Here is a 19,580-nt window from a genome sequence, read left to right as displayed (position 1 = left end):
AGTCTGAACTCTCTTAATTCTGTAAGTGTTCAGGAATAGTTCTCCAGGCTCCTTAAAGGACGTTCAGAGCTCTTCTTTGGATGTTGGCTGCCTTTGTTCTGTTGAGCTATGCTTTTACTGCACTGTCAGTATGTTTGGGGTCACTGTCATGCTGAAAAATGAAGCCATTAATAATCAGATGCCTTGCAGATGGTTTTACATGATTAAAATCTGGTGGCACTTTTATTTGTTCATCAATCCATCAAGCTTGACAAGATCCCCAACACCACTGGCTTCAGTCTGCCTCAGATCGTGACACAGCCTATAGCCATATTTGGGCATAAAGACAAGGATTTTTAACCCAAAAAGTCAAATTCAGCCTCAGCTGTTGATTTTTGCTCCAGTACTTATGTAATTGGGCATACCTCAGCCCTGTTCCCGTCCTTAATAATTGCTTCTTTATATCCATATTTTCTCTGAAGCCATTTCTAACCAAGCTTTGGTGAACAGTAGATGGATCAACTGGAGGGCCAGATTTTCTCTCAGGTCCTGTTTCAGGTCATCTACTGTATGCGGTTTTCTGTAGACCACTTCTCTTTTTTACTCATCTAGTTTCCTCAATTTTCTAAATGACACAGATATTCTTTGCTGATCACTTAGTTTGTTACTATTCCATGCCTGTCAAACTGTTTCATCTTTGGCATTTTTCATAGATTTCCACTAAGAAATGACAACCGATTGTGTTTTGTGACTGTCAAAACTTTTGCACATACCTTTAAAAATAAATGACTCTTTAGTTATCGAAGCAGCTGCAGGTTTCTACCATTGTCGTTTGAGCTCCAGGTTTTTTGGTCTGTCAGATTATCTCCTCTTTACAGGCTCCATCTGCGCACACAGACACTCCTCAACAGTGACTGATTTGCGTCGGCGAGGCTGTGTTGGTTAAACTCAACGACAAACAAGCTGCTAGTCAACATCTAAGAAGTTCACAACTAGGTTGTTTATTTTATGATAACTGATACAGGATAAATGTTATACATTCTATTTTAACACTGATATTTCGATTTTATTTTCAATGTCAGTATGCAAAAAAAGAACAATGCAAAATTAAACATTTGGTGATGAATATGATACATAATTTGATCTTCATTAATATTAAACCAATTAATCTTAAGGACTCATTGTTGCCCCAGTGATAACTTGTTTAGCTACAACACAAAAAAGGGGGAAATACAAAAAAATAAACAACAAACATCAAGAGTTGGCTGACAGCAAACACTGTAGAGAACCACATGATCTTTAGATGTGTAGATGCATATATAAAAATACAGGATCCCTGTTGTGTGTGTATATATATGCACATACAGTAATAACGCATTTACTATAGTTGCAGAGCCTGCAGTGGGCCTACAATTAGACAAAAATGAAGAGAGCAGGATACACATACATACACACGTTTACCATAATCTCCCCATATAAACACACAGAAACCAACCAACCGACCCACAGGCAGGCTCTCCGGCTTTAGAGGCTAAAAACTACATTTGACTTAAAAAAAAAAAAGAAAAGAAAAAGAAACAAACAGACATTCACATTTCTCAAACAAATCCCATGATCTCATGAGTCCTCACCTGATCAGCTGACTCAGCCGTCAGCCTTATTAACGTTACTGCCACCACAGAAGCTTGAATGATGAAGATGCTGAGGGTGATGAACTCCGTTCGTCCCGGTGCGTTCCACTCGTGCCGCCAATCAGGGCCGAGCTGGCTCTCGTTGATTACTTCACTGTCTGTTGGCCCTCGTCCCCACATCGTCACTCCTCTCGCTCGCTCACTGACTCACTGCGTTTCTGCCAGTTTCTTCATCCGTGAGTCAGAGTGAGTGAGCGAGCACGTCGTGGAGACACGACTGCAGCTGTTTATGTCTGTGTTTAGTGTACGTATGTCCTTTGCATTCATGCATTTACTTGTGTGTGTGTGTGTGTGCCTGTGTGTGTGTGCGCGCATTACTGTCCACCTCTGTGCAGGCCTCTACGGTGAAGAAGGGGCTTTGCTACCGCTGTAATGAACCTGGTATCTGTTGACCATCTGCCCCTTCACTTCAGTCGAGAGGCAGGTAGTCTTGCAGGGGATGAGATCCTCCTCGTCTTCGCCCATTAGCCAGTTCTGTACGGAGCGTTCAGCCGAGGCTGTAACGTGATTGGTCAGCCAGCTCTGGTGCCACTTGTCGAAGCGTTCGTGCTGGCTCGCTGCCACTCTGTGCTGCGACTGTGAAGGAAGAAGACAAACTGTCAGAGACTTGTCACTGAGAGACAAAACCGGATTTAACAAGCAGAAAACTAGCAGGGTTGGATTTCTTTTCTTCAGCAGAGCTCTGGCGAGACCCACGCGGAGGACGGATGTCTAAATTTAAACTTAGATGCCAGCCTACCTTCCTGGCCTTGACGAGGGCCCCTCTGCGGTACATGTAGTCCTCAGAGTTCATGACAAACACCATCTTGTGAGTGTTGAGTTTAAAACGACAGTCGAGACTGCCGGCGTTTTCCACGCCCAGCTGGCGGTGCCACTCTCTCCTGCAGCGCATCGCCTCCACCTGTCGCACTTGCCAGCGGCGAAAACGGCGCAGGTTCCTGAAAAAAAATGGAGACACGGTGCGGATTACAAAAAACTGCCTTGACGTATTCTCAGGGTTCCTGAAAGACATCCGTTATACCCTGTTGATCTTTACAAATGTTATCTGAGATGACAGCAGATCTGTCATCAGATACCTTTAACAGAGCGTTCCCATAATGCTACCAGCTGAGGCACGACGAGCCAAACATGAAATCAATCAAAATCTATTTGGGGACACAGTTTTGTAAGTTTTACTTGATTTTTAGTTGAACAAATTCTGTCTAGTCTAATACACAAAAGAAATGCACCATCACAGCACAACGTTTATTAAAAATAAGGCACGTAACGCAGAAGGTGTGCAGGAATTCAAATGCACTTTGGTTTCTCTTTCCAAGTATAATGAAATATAATATATTACAGATTCATTTCCACTGTCACACCTTTATTCTGCTGTTATTTATACTGCCACATAAGTAGAAACAGTAGAAACATCTGTCATACCTGGGCAGAAATACGGGCTTGAAGAAGTAGCCCTCTGCTTGAGAGCACAGACTGGACTCTGTTCCTACAAACTGCTCCATGTAGCTCGACAGGCACTAACAGAGGAAAGTTCCAGCGTGTTTAATCAAAGTCCAGTTATTCATTTCCAAGTTTCTGGCATGTAAACAAGTTTAGAAATTGTTAATAAATAAGTGTTTACCTGAACATCTAGCGGGTCATCAGCCTGGGCCTCCTCAGTGTCCAGCAGCTCGATGGTCATTGTCACTTGACCCTTGTTTTGAATAAACATCACCTGATGACAAAAACAAAACACCCATGTTTGAATGACCTCCCTACACCTGAATCAAAACTATGACCCAAACGTGTGACAAAGGCCTCTGCTTTATTCAAACAATTACTTAATAATAATAATAATAATAATAATAATAATAATGAATTGGATTTATATAGTGCTTTTCAAGGCACCCAAAGCGCTTTACAATGCCACTACTATTCATTCGCTGCCATATCGCACCATCGGCCCCTCTGGCCATCACCAGTAGGCGGTAGGGTAAAGTGTCTTGCCCAAGGACACAACGACCAGGACAGAGAGCCCGGGGATTGAACTGGCGACCTTCCGGTTACAGATGCGCTTCCCAACCCACGACTCAGCCACGGTCGCCCCGACTTGACTGTAATTTCCCAAACTAAAGGCCCCACGTGGCTGTGCACAGTCTGAATGTTATAGCTGTGTACGGTCACTGAGGGGCAGCACCAAACATATTTGGAGCAACTAGTCTACTGAAGGCCTTTATGGGGTTTTTTTTGGCTGGTGTTGGTTCACCTTCATTGAACGTCTTTGTAGTGAAGCAAACAGTGTTAGAAACAATCAAAACTGTCTGTGATTCTCATTCTGCTGTTCGGATCATTTTTTTATATTCCGTCCGCTTTGAACCGAGCTCTGGCTCATTTCCCATCAGTCTACCTACAACATCATCATCAGGTTTGTGTTGTTTTGGTAGAAATGCACACAAGCACATCTGCATTGTTTCACACACAAAATCTTTTGCTCTGTGTAGTAAAGTTCCTGCACGAATGGACATAAACGCAATGAATTCCTCTTGAGTCAAAGATGGACAGCAGCATCCAGATATCTGGGAGAGAAATTAAAAACAGTCTGCACCCAACCAAAGAGAAGCCGAGATGTTGTAGCGTTCTTGGTTCTCAGTAGAACTGTGCCATATTATACACATCATTTAAGAAAGTATACTTTATTGATCCCCGTGGGGAAATTCCTCTCTGCATTTAACCCGTTCACCCAGTGAAGCAGTGGGCAGCCATCGGGCGCCCGGGGAGCAGTGTGTAGGGGAGCAGTTCAGTGGATTCGAACCACCAACCTTCCGATCATGGGGCCACCACTCTACCTACTGAGCTATCCCTGCCCCAATAACAATAACACACTACATCTCCCCCCACCCTCCTCACAAAAGTGTTATACTGTGCGGTCAGTAGTACAGCGTTTCTCATCCCTAGCATGCAGATAAAATTAAAATTTAAAAAGATAAAATTACTGAACACTGTGCTGTTTTCTCAATTGAACAATAACATCTTTAAAAAAAACAAACAAAGCAAGCAAACTGTTTGGATCCCAGAAAAGCATTTCCATTCTTCTACAACCGGTAATCAAGTATTCAACAGCTGTTATCAAAGCGTTAGTACCAGAGAAAGGTAGCATCTGATTACATTGAAGTGTAAACGTGTTTATCACGCTGTGGTACAGCTGGCTGTCATAAAATAATTTCAGGTCCACAAAAACGTAGTTAAATCTCAGTCATTAGTTGGAAGGTGAAATTTCAATCGACTGCACCAAAGGCCTCGACAGCACGAGAAAAATGTAAAGAATGAATCCTTGGGGGAAAAAATACTTGGACTGGAGGAGTGAGCTGGCTTTTGTTTTCCTACAATCACGATCGCTGTCCGTAAAACATTCCTTTACAAAAACAGCTTAAGTGATGCACTTTCCTTTTATGGGTACATCTAGTCTTCTGAAATTTTTACCGTCCTGTGAAATCGCAGAGCAGCATATTTTTACTGCAGAGAAGGATAATCTGAAATAGTTTCACTACTTCAAACAACAGCTGTGTGTCAGGGCCAAGCGTTTAATCCACTGCGCTCACCTTGAAGCAGTTCTCTTCGGCCATCACTCGCTCAGCTTTCCACTGGTAGCTGGTCTCCCAAGCTGCTCTAACACACTGTGAGGACAGGTTTCCCCCGGCTGCCCCTCGTTTCCTCTCGGCCAGGTAAAGCTCAACCACTTGCAGACACACCTCGTCGCTCACCAGGTGCTGCAACTTTAGTCAGAAAGGTAAATATTAGAATATGCCAGTGTTCACATTACAGAGTCACGGGACTTAGAGAATTAACCTGCGTGTGAAACTGTTTACCTGTCGGATGATGTTGTGGATGACTTTGTCGATGGTGAAGCCGATATAGGCGTGGATGGTGAACATCTCCCTCAGCGTGTCCTCATATTGTGTAGAGTCCAGGTTGCCATCAAGCAAACTGCGCACCATATCGAGGAAAGCTGGGTAATACTCCTCTAACTCCACCTCACCTGTGGAAGGGGAAGGACAGCACTTTTGTTAGAGCAGCTTCTCATTAAATCATCCGTGTGGATGTGCAGTGGAGACTAGGGCTGCACGATACTAGGAAAACCTGCGATGTGCGATAACTGTGATCAATATTGCGATAACGATATGACTTGCGATAAAATAAATAGCAAAACAAAAAAACAAATACATAATTTCTGTTTTACTGCAACAGTTTTATTTAAAGAAAGCTGCTGTATTAGCAGAGTAACACCAAAGTGCACTTTAACATTGAAACATTGCCCCCATAAAAACTGTCTGAGGCTTGAATTCTCAAAGACATCCTTCCCGGTCTCTAGAATTCGTTTTGAATAAACATAACACATTTGTCGGTCTTCTTTAAGATCCCAGCTGGCCAGCACCTCACGTGATACACGGGCTGTATTTTCACTAGTGTGAGAGTCTGGAAAACACACAGTCTCTAGACACCGTGTTTTCAGTTCAGAGTCTTCGGTGAGGAAGTGCACTGTGAAGCTCATATATGGCTGCGTTGTACGACTTGATCATAGGTCTGTAGTTGTTGCGTAGTTTTCAGCTTGGCTCAGTTCAAACGTGACGGTCTTGCGGCATGTTTCGTACATTTGTGGAATGGCGACATGGGAAAAGTAGTTTCGTGAGGGGATGCGGTATCTCCGGTCCACTTTATGACTGGTGAAGCCGTCTCTGCTAACTGTATTTATAGGCATCATGTCTTTAGCCAAAAAAATGTGTAATGGCCTCTGTTATTTCTTTGTAGCGCTTCGACGTTTTCTCATAAGGAGTTCCACTTGAAAAGCTCGGATACAGAGACGGCTGTTGGACTGCGGCGCTCTTTGTCTTAACGTTAGCAACCTTTGTTTGGCTAGCCCTGTCTTTCTGGAACTCTTCAAACTGTTCTCTGTGGTTGTGTTGAAGATGATGGTGGAGTCGTGTTTCCTCTGGTGGTTGCCACGAGTGTTCGGCAAGTGTTGCAGAGCACCTGTGTTTGGAGAACGTCGTCTTTATCAAATCCAAAGTACCTCCAAATAAGCGAGGTACTATTTTTTTTTTTTTAGCCACGAGTTCATAGTCAGTAGCGTTCTCGTCATGTGTCTCGCTCTCAGCCATTACAACTCTGACTCGTTGCTGCAGCGTTGTTCGCTCCCCACCTGAGTAGGAGGCGGGCCTCTAATCCATTTGATTGGTTAATGCCGTGAAGGGCTCTATTCGACTGGTCAAATGTGTAAAGGGGTTTCTTTGATCAGTTCGATTTATTGTGCAGGCCTAGTGGAGACCCTGTCCCAGCAACCAAAAGCAGTTATTTACAAAAGGCAGGCCTGATGTGTGTTTGAAGAACAGATTCTTCTGATCTGAAGAAGGGTTGCAGCAACAAGTCAGTTATCAGAAACTGTCGGTTAAAATGACTAAATATTTGAAAGTTTCTCAAACAAGAGGCTTTTCTGTGTCTTATATTACAAGGAATGTAATATTGTGGCCTAGGACACTCTACATGTACAGCTTGCAATATGCTGAACAAGAATTTAGTTTGTTTTTGATAACCAGTAAACCTAGTCCTAAACAGACTTTTAGAAAAGTGCCTTTAACTGGTCCATACAGGTCCTGCAAATCTGTTCAGAGCATCAAAAAGTCTTTCACCACAGATTTCTTCCCTAAACAAAACACAACAACGCTACTACAACACTCAGATTCTGATCAAAGTCAACTAAATAAAGGTTGACACGTAGCATTAGTAGAACGATCATTTTTCAAACGTTATTTTATTGCCGTGCTGTTTTAAACACTGAGAAATGTTTCAACATACCTGGAACATCATTCCCTTTAGCAAACATTAATCTTATTTAACAGTGTGACTGACACCAATTTAAAAGCACATTCTGATTCAGTGCACATTTATTGAAGCTAATTATCTAATCGTCTTGATGAAGTAACTTGTATATTACAGCGTGTGATTATTGCTCAGTGATCTGGAATAAAGACACCCACACTGAGCTTACCTGTCTACATCACAGCTGACCAACCCCACTTAAAAATCAAACACCTGACGACTGTAAAGATGTGAGTAACTGCAAACATAGACTGGACTTACTGGGCTGCTTGAGGCGGAGCTCCATAGCGAGGTCACACGCCTTTTCCCTCCGTCCCTCTGCCATCAGCAGCCTCTCTCTGCTCTGCTCAGCTCGATGCTCCAGCAGCTGCCGTTCTGCTTGTCGGTAAACCCGCAGCAGCCGCGAACACAGAGTCTGGTGCAGCCGCAAAAAGAAATACCAGTTGTTGTTGACAAAAAACAGGTTGTAGACACCATCCAGCTCCTTTTGGTGCTCTGCTTCGGGGTCACGAAGGTCCACCTTCTCCCCGGCTGCACCCGAGCTCATCTCCATAGGTGTAGACCCCGGGGTCGGTGTGGATCCAGCAGGCTGGCTTATGCTGCTTGAGGTGGTCGAGGCTTCGTTTTCTGCAGGTTGGGATGGGCTGCAGCGCCTCCTCCTGGAATCACCGTTGAGCTGCTGCTGCGGTTGGGACTGGGTCTGGGACTGTGATTGGACAGGTTGGGGTTGAGACTGACAACTGCCGGCTGCTGCTCCTGATGCATTATTACCATTTCCTCCTCCACCTGCTGCGGTGGTGGCGGTTCCACCTCCTCCTTTATCGCCTCCCTCTTCCGGCTCAGCCTCCTCATCCGTCCATTCTTCAGTATCACTGAGCTCGCCGCGGCGGGAGAAGAACAAGTCGGGGACAAAGTGCTGGATGATGCGTTTGATGTGGTCCTTGTCATCTTTGTGAATGGTTGGTTGTCGTTTAACGTGGTAGATGATGAGTGAGGCAGCATCCTCCAGGATTTGTTTGTCCTCATAAGTAAACACCATGTGAGGTTCACTGGATGAGGCTGAACCATTACGGCTTTGTTGGCCAACACCACCTTCTTCTGTGCTCTGCTCCTGACGCTGAGGTAAAAAGAAGAAACTCAGACAGCAGAAGGAAACTCCTACAGGCCAAGCAGAAATACAGAAACCTTTGACACCAAGAGGTTTCACTGACCTCTGACAAATCCCTTCAACAAAAAACCCCCACCTGCACTCAATGTCCTTTGACTGAAACACACCATCTTCATTATGAGCCTTGGTGTTAGAGCAAAGCCATTTAAGGAAAATTTTATAGCTCTGTTCTTACTACAAATGCTACTAGAGTAGCTTTGCATACTCACAATTCCTAATAATGTTAATTTATTTCAGTTCAGGCCCTTAACTCATCTCCTGTCTGGAAAAACTGTTTTAGCTCCTCCCCCTTTAAGCCCACCCTCCTCATAAGTTAGCTGTCCTCTAATTGGCTGTCCATGACAAACAAAAGGTTTGAACAGCAGGAGGCGGGGCTGGTGGTCAGAGCTTTGCCCAGGGATTTTGGCTCATAGGGATTACCCATCACGTATACAGACCTCAACAGGTCCACTTTAGTAACGTCAACGTGGACGCGAAATCCTAAAGAACCATCAGAAGTTTGAACAAGTTAAAATGTCAAATGTGAAACTTCAGTCATGTTGTGCACCTGACTGATGAACTGTAAGCACCAGAATGATCTTTTTAAATTTTAGAAAATGTGAGAGGATAATAGTCAGGTTACACTATAATGAACGCTTTTATACCCTCTCACTGAGTCTGACTCTTCTTATGATCATACAAAAGCGATTATGCAGGACTGCTATATCAGGCTTCACACCTCGCTATCTTTTCATCACCATTCAAGGTCGTGAATAGAGGAGTGTTTACCTCGTCGTAGATGCTTTCAATCTCATTAAGAAGACTTTTCGACCGCAGGGCCTTCATATCGTTCTGCTTGAAGTTGACTCCTTGGTGGTCGAGGGACTTCAGGTAGGCCTTCTCGTACTGCTCCCTCCAAATCTTGTTGAAACCCTGCTGGGCCTCTCTCCACTCTTCCTCCTTAGCTTTCAACCTGGAGAGGAAAGAAAAGCTTTAAAGTTGACGCCTAAAAAAACATTCATGTAGTTGAATCTATTTTGTCACCACAGTGCGTTTGTTTTTTCACATGTTAGACTGGAAGGAAAAAGGCAGTTCTTCGGAAAGCACTATTCGTGTAGCAGGGTGCACAAAGACCTCCATGTTGATACAAGGATCCTGCTCACGCTGTCAGCAGCTGAATATTCCCATCATATTGTCACTTGCTTAAATCTGTCAGCTGGTCATGTAAACAGAAGTATAATCAACAGTTTTCCTTCTATAGCCACAGTGATGTAAACATTAGATGTGTTGGTTCAACATCCTGCTATTTCATATGCATATGAAAGAATATTGTGGCTATAATGCTTAAAGTGTCTGCACATGTCAGACGTCACTGGGGAATTCTGAGATAAAGAGATTGTCCTGACCTCTTCAGCACCACAGGCACAGCAGTAGCAGGACTCCTCTTCAGTCCCTCGATGATCTCAGGGGCTTTGTCGCCATAGATACGATACACCGCACGACGCTGGATGACCTCAGAGGTGCCGCCCAGGCAGTCGTCTAATCTGAATCGGTCCTGGTCCTCTGGTGAGAGGCGAGAAAGCTTCTTCTGGACACTCTCTAGGACTCTGATGGTGGCCAAGTTTGTCTCCAGAACAACATCCAACTAAAGAATAAGTGTTAGAGACGGCTTTTAGAGGGCATCTTCTAAAGCTTAGCACCACGCGATATATATGTTTAAGAATAAAACATCCTCGGGGTCACCAAATATATTTACTACTTGTTAAAAACGCTAACATTAAGATGCACAAACCTCAAATCTTTCATCCTCACAGCGATGCAGCTGCTCCTCATAAGGAGTCTTCTTGGAGCTAACAAAGGTTGAATCTTCTGACCAGGAGGGGAACGACACCCAGGTGTCATTCAATACCTGCACACATACAGATAAAAACACAAGTTTTCATGCCAGCACACTTTTCTGTGGTAACACTTTAAAGATTGCTTTTTATGCACCTTGATATTTTTACTCTGGACTTCAGAAACTATAATTAAGTTACAATATCCTCGCCTGATCAATCTGCTGTAGCACAGATCCCTTTAAGGCATCTTTCTACTGATTGGGTGCCCCTCACACACAAAATATTTGAAGAGAGGGTACGTGAGGCTGCCGTGCTGACAGAACGCCTTATCAAGAAGGCATATTTTAGGGGTATGCAGGAAAGGTTCAAAGCAGCCTGGAGGCTGAGCCTCAGCGATTACTTGTACATATGCTGCCTTTGTTATTTGAAACTTTTCTATGAGAAAAGGAAAAACATATTTAAGCTACATACTGCCTCCCTGTCCTTACTGTACTCATCTGATTCTGCATAACCATAATCCACTACCAGCTACCAGGCCATTAATTAGGATTTCTTTCCCTCAACATGCTCCTGATGACTGCTAAGTAATAGACGCTTCTGAAGTTACAATCCTAATATGGCAGTAGGGTCAAAGTTTCTATTAGGTGGTCACACGATGTGCATATTACTGAGCAAACAGTACGTCTGTGTATACATGTGCTCCTAACTGCATGTGTAACCTTTTGCCATGGTTCAACATTTTCAAAACCGAGTTCCTGTTTTTGTGTACTTTGCACTCGAGACAGAAACACATGCACAAGCAATACACTTTCCCCCCGTTGGTTTCCCACCATTTCACTAAAATACAGGTGGCAATAAAGTGTGAGAAAATGTGGGAAGACTGACTCGCAGCTTCATTCAGACACGCCCACAACAATCAGAAAGAGAGCAATGATGTGCTCCACAAGATATTCACCATATCTGCAAAACGCTACATCAGTGATGCATAAAGTGACATATGAGGTCAGAGTCTTGTACATCACTGTGGTTATTCAGAGTTTTGAAAAGGGAATTATTTATAGTGTTGTTTCCTGTTAGATACTGATCAGGGATAGGGTTAGATGATCAACTGAAAGGTTCCATGTCAAGTCTTTGCTGGATTTTATTTTCCCCATTTCTTAAGGACATGACTTTCAGATATTGTTCATCTACTGTAGAGAATTTCTTAGGTTTGACACTCATTTTGTCTGCAACCTGTCCGGTTTTCCATTTCCCTCAAACTTTTTTGAGGACACACTGCACACCATACTGAGAAGTGACAAGTTTCTGCTAATAGCTTTTAGGAATCGACTTGCTGGCCTAGAAATACTATTTTATGCCTGTCAAGCTGTTCCCATCAGCATTATACAGATTCAAATTGGCATGGTGCAGCTGTGTGCAGATCAACAATGGATCATATATCAAGTGCAGGAGAGAGTATGAGCGTGCAGCGTTTAAAGTGTGGAAGTACTGACCTTACTTTGAGTTTGATTCCATAAAAAGTGACAAAAACATTAGTGTCCGTTGTGCGTGGGAAGAAAACTTCTTTTTACAGCGAAAAAACCCCTAAACTTCCGAGCAAGCACCGAGTAGCTACGACGTAATGGGAAACTCACAGAGAAACTCGCGGATTCTTCCACTGACCGCGGCACACCTGCACCAGGGTAAACCTCCGCCTACCCCACTCCTGCTTTACAGGTGAAAATAGAGCAACAGGACCGCTGAGTCTGTGACTTTATTTATTTTCTGCTGTGTTTTACTTGCATCTATTTGAAAGAGTGAGTGTAAACACAAAAAATATTTATATTTTATGTGCTGGAATGTGCAGAAAATAGGTTTAAATGTTAAACAAATTTCTTCCAGTCAGAGAATGTTGCAGATAATTTAATTTTTGCTTGATGCATAAAGTTAAAATATGGCATATGGCAGCCTCGCTTCTGTCAGTCTGCCCCAGGGCAGCTGTGGCTACAACTGTAGCTGCCTCCACCAGTGTGTGAATGTGAGAGTGAATGAATAGTGGCATTGTAAAGCGCTTTGGGTGCCTTGAAAAGCGCTATATAAATCCAATCCATTATTATTATTATTAAAAGATTAAAACTAATAAAACAAGTTTTAAAAAGAGACTTTTCCATTTGATTACATTTTGTATGATGGATTATGCAGAAAAAGTAGAATTGGGCTGAAAGATCTATCACTTTATCACCTATTCAGGTTGTAAATCGTGTTTTTAAAAAGTAACTAAGTAACTAAGTAATTAATTACTTTTGAAAATAAGTAATCAGTAAAGTAACGGGATTACTTTTTGGGGGAAGTAATCAGTAATTAGTTACTGATTACTTTTTTCAAGTAACTTGACCAACACTGGTTGCGTGTTACATGTTAGACAACACCGATTCATCACTTGCGAACTTGAACAATTCAATGATAAGTTGATCAAATTTGTAATTTAATATTCAAGTCAAACAAACTTAAAGAGGGAAAGTCGACACTCAAGATGTGATTTTGTAAAAGCCTGCGCGTTTACCTCAAGCAGCTAAAAGCATGCAAGCTGTAACTTATGGACTGATGTTTATCAACCAGGGTTGATGATGAAATAAATGTGGGGTAAAAACAAAAAAAAGAAAGAAAAAAAAAACTTGTCAGCAAGATTCAGCCCTGTGTGCATAAGAGCTTACTAACAGCAGCTGTTTTCATAAAGGAAGAGCTTCGAGACATCCTCATATTTGGCAGCCTGAAGGTGTGAGACAGAAACTTAAGTTGGAAACCTCGCCCACCCCCTCGTGTTATGTGAGGTTTAGGGAGTCCTCAAAAACAATGACATTCTTAGGTGAGCTGAGCGAGGGACAAAGGCACAAAAGAGGCATGCAAAGATAACAGGAATCATAATATTGTGCGTATCTAGACATCAGTTTCTATGCATGCAGTTCAAACTTGTGCTATGTTGAAAAAAAATAAACATTTAAATTCAGACATCAAGCCAACATGTTAAGATGCTGTCAAAGAAATAATAAGGAACAGATGAAAGGGGCTCAAATGCACACAGATAACTTTAAGAAATGAATGATGCAGTGGTCTTTGTTTGGTAAACTCTTAAGTAGATATACCTCCTTGCATAAGGCCGTGCGCCCACTGCATTTAGGCTGCTGGTAGGTCTTGGGCAGTGCTCTATAGCTGGACCCCAGGCGCTTGCAGGAGGCATAATCCACCTCCCTGCCCCCTCCTCCCTCCATGTAACGATCCGACAGCCCTGACACAGCATGAGAGAGCTCTTTGTCCCCGAGAAATGACTTGAACTGTGTGTACAGTTCAGGAAACTTCCTGCAAGGATATGGACAAAATTATTAATGACAGATAACTGAAGTACATCTGGTATTTTCAGCTAGTATAAAAAGCCCTGTGACGACCATTTAGAGATAACTTTCAAATTTGTAAAGTTGACCTGAACGTCATATCTGAAAACAAACAATGTCTTAATATTTGTTGCCATTTGCTTCACTAACACTGGATATTAGCATCATAAACCATTTCCACTTTAGTTTGTCTCTTTCTATCCATCTCAAAATTCTTTCCATCCACTCACCCCAAGAAAGGAGTAACAAGCTGCAGCAGCTCGGCTCCTGAAACAACTTCTTGGTTAAACAAGGCGATGCAGCGCAGGAAGTTCTCATATACTTCCTGGCTTTTAAACAGGCGACGAACCTAAACGACAGTTGGGTTGACAATAAAATTCGCTCAATCACTTTAAAAAAATAAAAAAAAAAAAAGTTTCAGTTAAAAACAAAAAGAAACAAAAAGAAAAAACATTATGGGATTAAAAATTTTGTATAAAAAATTTAATAAATAAAATCCAAAATTACAGCCCAGAAGAATAATCCCTCACCTTATCAAAGAAGGAAAATTCTCTTAAGACTCCATGTTTGCCAACCGAAGCAAAGGACTGATCTTTGGTACAGGAATACTTCATTTTTTTCTAAATAAAGAAAAGAATAAAATCTGAACATCACAAACTTGACCGCTTTTGGAAAATCCCAAACAGCTGTTGAAACTTTTAAAGAGAAGTTCGTGTTGTGCAACACAAAATTATTTTCTAGCAAATGAGTTGGTGCTGACGAAATGAAGTAAAGGAATGCAAATACTCTGTAATTATGTTACAAGCTTGTGAGACACATTTTGCCCAGCATGTTGCAGGCTGTAATGTCCATAATAGTAAATGACATACATCACGGGGCTTACATGCAACACATTAACTTATAGAAATGACTCAATGTAACAGATTAAAAATAAACTGATATTCAGTAAGTGCTCTAAACTGTTACTGTGTTACTCAACATTTATCTGTATATGAAAATAAAGAAATTTACCAAAGTAAAAGCAAATAAAAAGTCCATAAGGGTAACAGTCGTTCCGTAGTGTCTGTAACAAGAATGGTGTCATTCAAAGCTCCACCTCTCTCTCTCTCTCTTGTTTTTAATTAATTGTGAATACGTCAAAATTTTAGAGCCTATTTCACAAGATGATGAAGTTGCAGAAACAATCATAAAACGTAGCATTTGAGCTCATAATGCACAGCTTTTGTCTCTTTCACTGACTGACCCGCTGAAGAGAGAAGAACTTACCTTGAGCAGTGGGGACATATGCTGGAGAAGTATGGGCCTCGGTCTCTTTTTGTTCTGTTTGGTTATCGTGTCCTCTTCCTCTGTTCTTTTCAGCTGCTCTTTCCCCCCGGTGAGCGAACTGCCTGTGAACTACAGAAGAGGAGGCACGTGGGCAAAAAATGCTCAGTAGTACTTCTTGGGACTTTGGGAACTTCTTAGAGAACTGACTGACAGAAATACAACGTTTTTGACAAGTTATATATTCAGCTGTTCAAAAGTGGCACTTCACTGTGACTGTGTGAATATTATCATGATGGCATTTCAGAGCCGTAAATATACAAAATGTCACTGTTGTAAACTGTGTTAAAATAACTGGAAATGAGAAATGTTGCTTTCGTGCCCGACTGCAAATTGTTTCTGTTCAAACTGTGCAGATTTTCATCTCCTTCCCAAGTGGAACATCAGAAATCGCCGTCTATGCTGCTCAACTCACCAGTGATCTCTTGGCATCGGGCAAGAATTGTCCAAACTCAGCCAGCAGGTCTTCTTGTCCCTTGAAGAGACTGGCAACTTTAGAAAACACCTCATCTTCTGTCATCCCACTGCTGCCTCGACTGCCTCGACTCTCCTTCACCTCCAGCTGTTCCTTCTAAAATGTTATAGAGATATAGGGGAGACACACACACACAAAATAAAAACAAAACTCAGAAACTGCAAATAAAAACCCTACACCTTTTATGCTATGAATATGCAGTATTCATGGCCTTACTTCTACAGTACCTGATATGTGTGAAGAATTTCTAGGAAGGCTCTATAGATCTCTGGATGGTCCAGGAAACGGTTTTTAATCTTGTTGACATAGCTGATGGCGCTATCAAATTCTACAGGGCTCGTCTCTGAGGCAGGCGGGGACACAGATGAGGTGGCTGCTGGATTTTGGCTCTCTCTGCTGGTCAGGGGAAGAGAAAGTCTGCTGGGGGGCTCTGGAGGTCCTGCTGCTGATGAAGACAGGGGCTCTGTTGTGGCCACCTTGACTTCACTGGTCTGGGCAGGTCCCACTTCAGAGTGAGAGGAAGAGGCGCTACCCGAGGTTGCAGCAACAGCAGGAGCGACAGGACTCTTCCCCTGCGGGCTTGGGGATACCTGCACAGAGATGCATTAAGAAAAAGACTGTTTATTTACGACTTGGGGAGAACTATCTGTTTGTATATGCCGGTGCAGGTGCAGCTAAAATGATGATGTAAACCAACTTTAATGTGCTTGTGTTGCTGCAGAAATATTAAACACTCAAACATAAGTTGGCTCTGTGGGTTCGTTTTAAATCCCTCTCTTAGCAGTGTATAAACTCTATATAACACAATAACAATTGTAATTGTAGACAAAAGGTACACAGTAAACATAAAGCACTAAATATTAAAATGATTTAACAGAAAAAGTTTAACTAAACTTTCATAGGTTTTAGAAAAGAAACGCATGCATTATGCATACTTTATGCCTAATGTTCAGAAAGAAAAGTGACTGGATGTTTATATGAATGTATTTGTAATCTAAAGTCAGTATTAAAGGAAAGTAGTTCTGATGCAAATCCCAAGTCACACTAAAATTACACCTAAGACTGCCCAAATCCCATTATCTTGCCATCCACTACCTAAGCACGATCCATCTCTCAGAACAAAACATCCCTGGAAGTTAGTTCCCAGCTTTTACTTTAAAATAATAAAATTGTACACAGAAACTGAAAGAGCTGACACATATAAAAGTTTAACTCAATCTGACACGGACCAAATGCCACAGAGTGAAATCATTACAAATTCCTCCGTGTAGTCGTTTTTGTATCACACCGTAAAATTCTTTTAAAGTCTAACATAGATTCCTAATCTCTGAAATTCTTTTTATATACAACTTTTATATATTTGGCTCTTTGTGATGAGATTTAAGTGCTTGTTTCAGCCAAAAATGCACAGGAAGAAGCAGAACACCAGCTGAAATTTTGTCAAACTACAAAGCTGCTGTCACATTTTGTAGTGAAATCTTCGTGAGGGCTTTTTCAGGCAGATCATTCAGCTGAAGTTCAGGGCAGTAGAGCCACACCTGTTTCCTCCTAAGATGTTCTGTGGTCTTAAACATATAATGCTGTCAGCATACACTGCTGTACATTGCTTTACTTATATCTGATATCTCTTTAAAAAGAGTATCTTACCTGTGCAGAGAAAGGAGACTGAAGGAAAGCCATCCCATTCTTAGGGACCTCTATCCGATACCCCGGTGGCAAGAAGGCATTGAAGCCCAAGACGAGGTCTGGGTGTCCATGAAACAGTTGTGATACACGGTTTATGACTCCCGGTGTGTCGATGCTATTTCAGAAGACATACAGATAGTTTAGAAGTTTGGTTGAGAAAGATTGATTAACTACTTCTCTCAAACACCACAAAGCAAAAACAGAAAACAAGTTATTAATAAGCGCTACACATGTTAGCTTTAAAGAAAAAGGAGCAAAGAGGATTTGCTTTTAGTCCTCGTTTCATTTCAAGATAATAATACCAGTTGCATAATTACAGTAAGAAGCTATGTGCAGTTTCATATGCACTGATAAACTCCAGATTGTGAAACAGAACTAGTCAAGGATTAAACAGCACAACGTAATGAAACTCCATAAACAAGCAGCACAATCACCATCTAAAGAATATGTTTGGGAATGTATGTCATTAAGAATGCATTACTAGAACGCCCATTACTTCTGGTTTTCACCCTGGCAGAAGTACAGCTGCCAGTTGGTCACAAGATTATACAAAAACCTATCAAGCTGAATTTCATAAGACTTGGTGGCGTATGGGTAAATGAAGATCCCACTGTATTTTAAAGTGGATCTGGACCACCTCCCTTAAAAACTGCACAACAGAAATCAGTGTGCTCCTGTGTGCCCCTGTGTAGTAGTTACTTGTGGTTTGTTTGCATAAATGCCCAATGATACCTCTGCGACTTGAACTCCTTCATGATGTCGAGAAACTTGTTATATATCCCAGGGTCATTCGCAAAACGAATTTTGACTTGGTCCAGATATGACAAGGCATCTTCAACCTAAACATGGAGAAGAGGAAGAAAAAAAATCAGTACAGAACAAAGCACAGGCAGTCTCAGCTGGATGTATGGAGCAGCATTTTCCCCAGAATCCAGCCACGGTGCTCACGGTGGATGATTTTACAGCTACAAAGCTTGTTTATAGATTTCAAATGCTACGTTTTGCATTATTAATAAATGCATTTATTTCCGATTTGTACTATAAAATTACAGGTAGCCCCATCGTACAGATTTGTTTCAGTGCTGCATACGTGAAGTTACGTGAATGCTGACTGATTTGTTCACTATCAGCCAAAGTGCAACATCAACAAATCCTCTGGTTAGCAGTACAAGCTGTACAACTAACGCTAAAATAAATAAATAACTGGGCATACACAAGAGACACCAGGCAGCTTTTGTTCATTACTCCACTGCTTTCTTTCGCTACCACAGCTAGGCTAGTTTAGGTTGCGCTAAAGGGGGAAAAATGTCTTCACACAAGCCATTGTCACAAATAGTCCACATCTTAAAGAGGGTTGTTGTAGCTAACGTTTAGCCAGGAGCCAGTCGACTCACGATAATAACTCCACCAACACTTGCAACACCTACCCGCATACAAATTTATACAATATGTTTAGTCACAGCTGGTCCCCGGCCAACAGTGTCGCGTTGGCAAAAACAGTACGACATATTAAAACACTACTATAACAAAGAAACGTGTACTGAAGCTGCTAATGAAGTGAAATAGCCGTTCTTGGCTAGCCTGGCTGACGTCCTCCACTTTGTTCGGGTGGCTGAAAAAACGAACAAGGAGGAACTTCCCACAAACGAGGTCTGAGTTAACGTTTGCTCACAGAAGCACTTATTGATATGGCAAATGAGAAAGTACCACTAACTGTGCCACTCCACTGTCACTCGCACATCCACTAAACGAAACACAGCTTCTAAATCCAACATTAAATGTTAACGTTAGGCTGTTTAGCAATGAATTACTTTTAATAGGCCAGCGAGCTAACTAACGTTAGCCAGCCGTTCCTTTCACTACTCTCGACGACAGAAGAGAGAAAGAGAAAAAAGCCTCAAATCCAATGCAATGATCCGACGAACAAAATGGTTCTGACTCTCAGCCACTTTTCCCTTGTCATGTCCGTTGTCTCCTTACCTTCAGCTTCTGGAAGTGCTGCTGCTGCACTTGCTTTTGTGTTATAACGTAAGGCTTGTCTTGAATTTGGTTTATTTGCTTCGCGGTGCTGTGCGCCTGAATCTTCGCCATTATCCCGGCGACAGGAGGCTCGAGAGCCGCTACCACAACTTAAGAGGGAAGCTTCGGCGTTACCTCCAGTTGTTGGCTAGCCGACAAACCTTGCTCTCGGTCGGGAAGCCAGCCTGCCAGCAAGCAACC

General features: G+C 42.2%; 1 protein-coding gene across 2 annotated transcripts; it reads right to left on the bottom strand.

The window, feature by feature from the left end:
• Positions 1 to 105: 105 nt before the first annotated feature.
• On the bottom strand, positions 106 to 19,580 carry sin3b (SIN3 transcription regulator family member B). Of its 2 annotated transcripts, none has more exons than XM_040053039.1 (19): positions 19,341 to 19,580; positions 18,093 to 18,199; positions 17,322 to 17,475; positions 15,902 to 16,264; positions 15,615 to 15,770; positions 15,143 to 15,271; positions 14,407 to 14,496; positions 14,107 to 14,225; positions 13,631 to 13,844; positions 10,463 to 10,579; positions 10,077 to 10,315; positions 9,460 to 9,643; positions 7,785 to 8,640; positions 5,516 to 5,685; positions 5,249 to 5,422; positions 3,292 to 3,384; positions 3,093 to 3,187; positions 2,410 to 2,608; positions 106 to 2,246 (listed from the first exon to the last, which is right to left on the bottom strand). In XM_040053039.1, the coding sequence occupies exons 1-19, from the start codon at positions 19,449 to 19,451 to the stop codon at positions 2,010 to 2,012; spliced, it is 3,807 nt and encodes a 1,268-aa protein (XP_039908973.1). In that variant the 5' UTR covers positions 19,452 to 19,580; the 3' UTR covers positions 106 to 2,009. The 2 variants fall into 2 exon arrangements, with proteins under 2 accessions (XP_039908973.1, XP_039908974.1); XM_040053040.1 differs by lacking the exon at positions 19,341 to 19,580 and adding an exon at positions 18,788 to 19,312.

This window comes from Simochromis diagramma, unplaced genomic scaffold (assembly GCF_900408965.1).
Source record: "Simochromis diagramma unplaced genomic scaffold, fSimDia1.1 OVJJ01000419.1, whole genome shotgun sequence".
Lineage (NCBI taxonomy): Eukaryota > Metazoa > Chordata > Actinopteri > Cichliformes > Cichlidae > Simochromis > Simochromis diagramma.
Note: the sequence above shows the minus strand (reverse complement) of the source record. Positions and strands in the feature narration are given on the sequence as shown.

What these genes read in the sequence shown, in the direction of transcription:
- sin3b (XM_040053039.1), bottom strand. Translation starts at nt 19,451, where the DNA reads ATGGCGAAGATTCAGGCGCACAGCACCGCGAAGCAAATAAACCAAATT. An exon ending in CTTGTTACTCCTTTCTTGGG is followed by an intron (nt 13,845 to 14,106) that starts GTGAGTGGATGG and finishes ATATCCTTGCAG; the next exon opens with GAAGTTTCCTGAACTGTACA. An exon ending in CCGAAGAGAACTGCTTCAAG is followed by an intron (nt 3,385 to 5,248) that starts GTGAGCGCAGTG and finishes TTTTGTCATCAG; the next exon opens with GTGATGTTTATTCAAAACAA.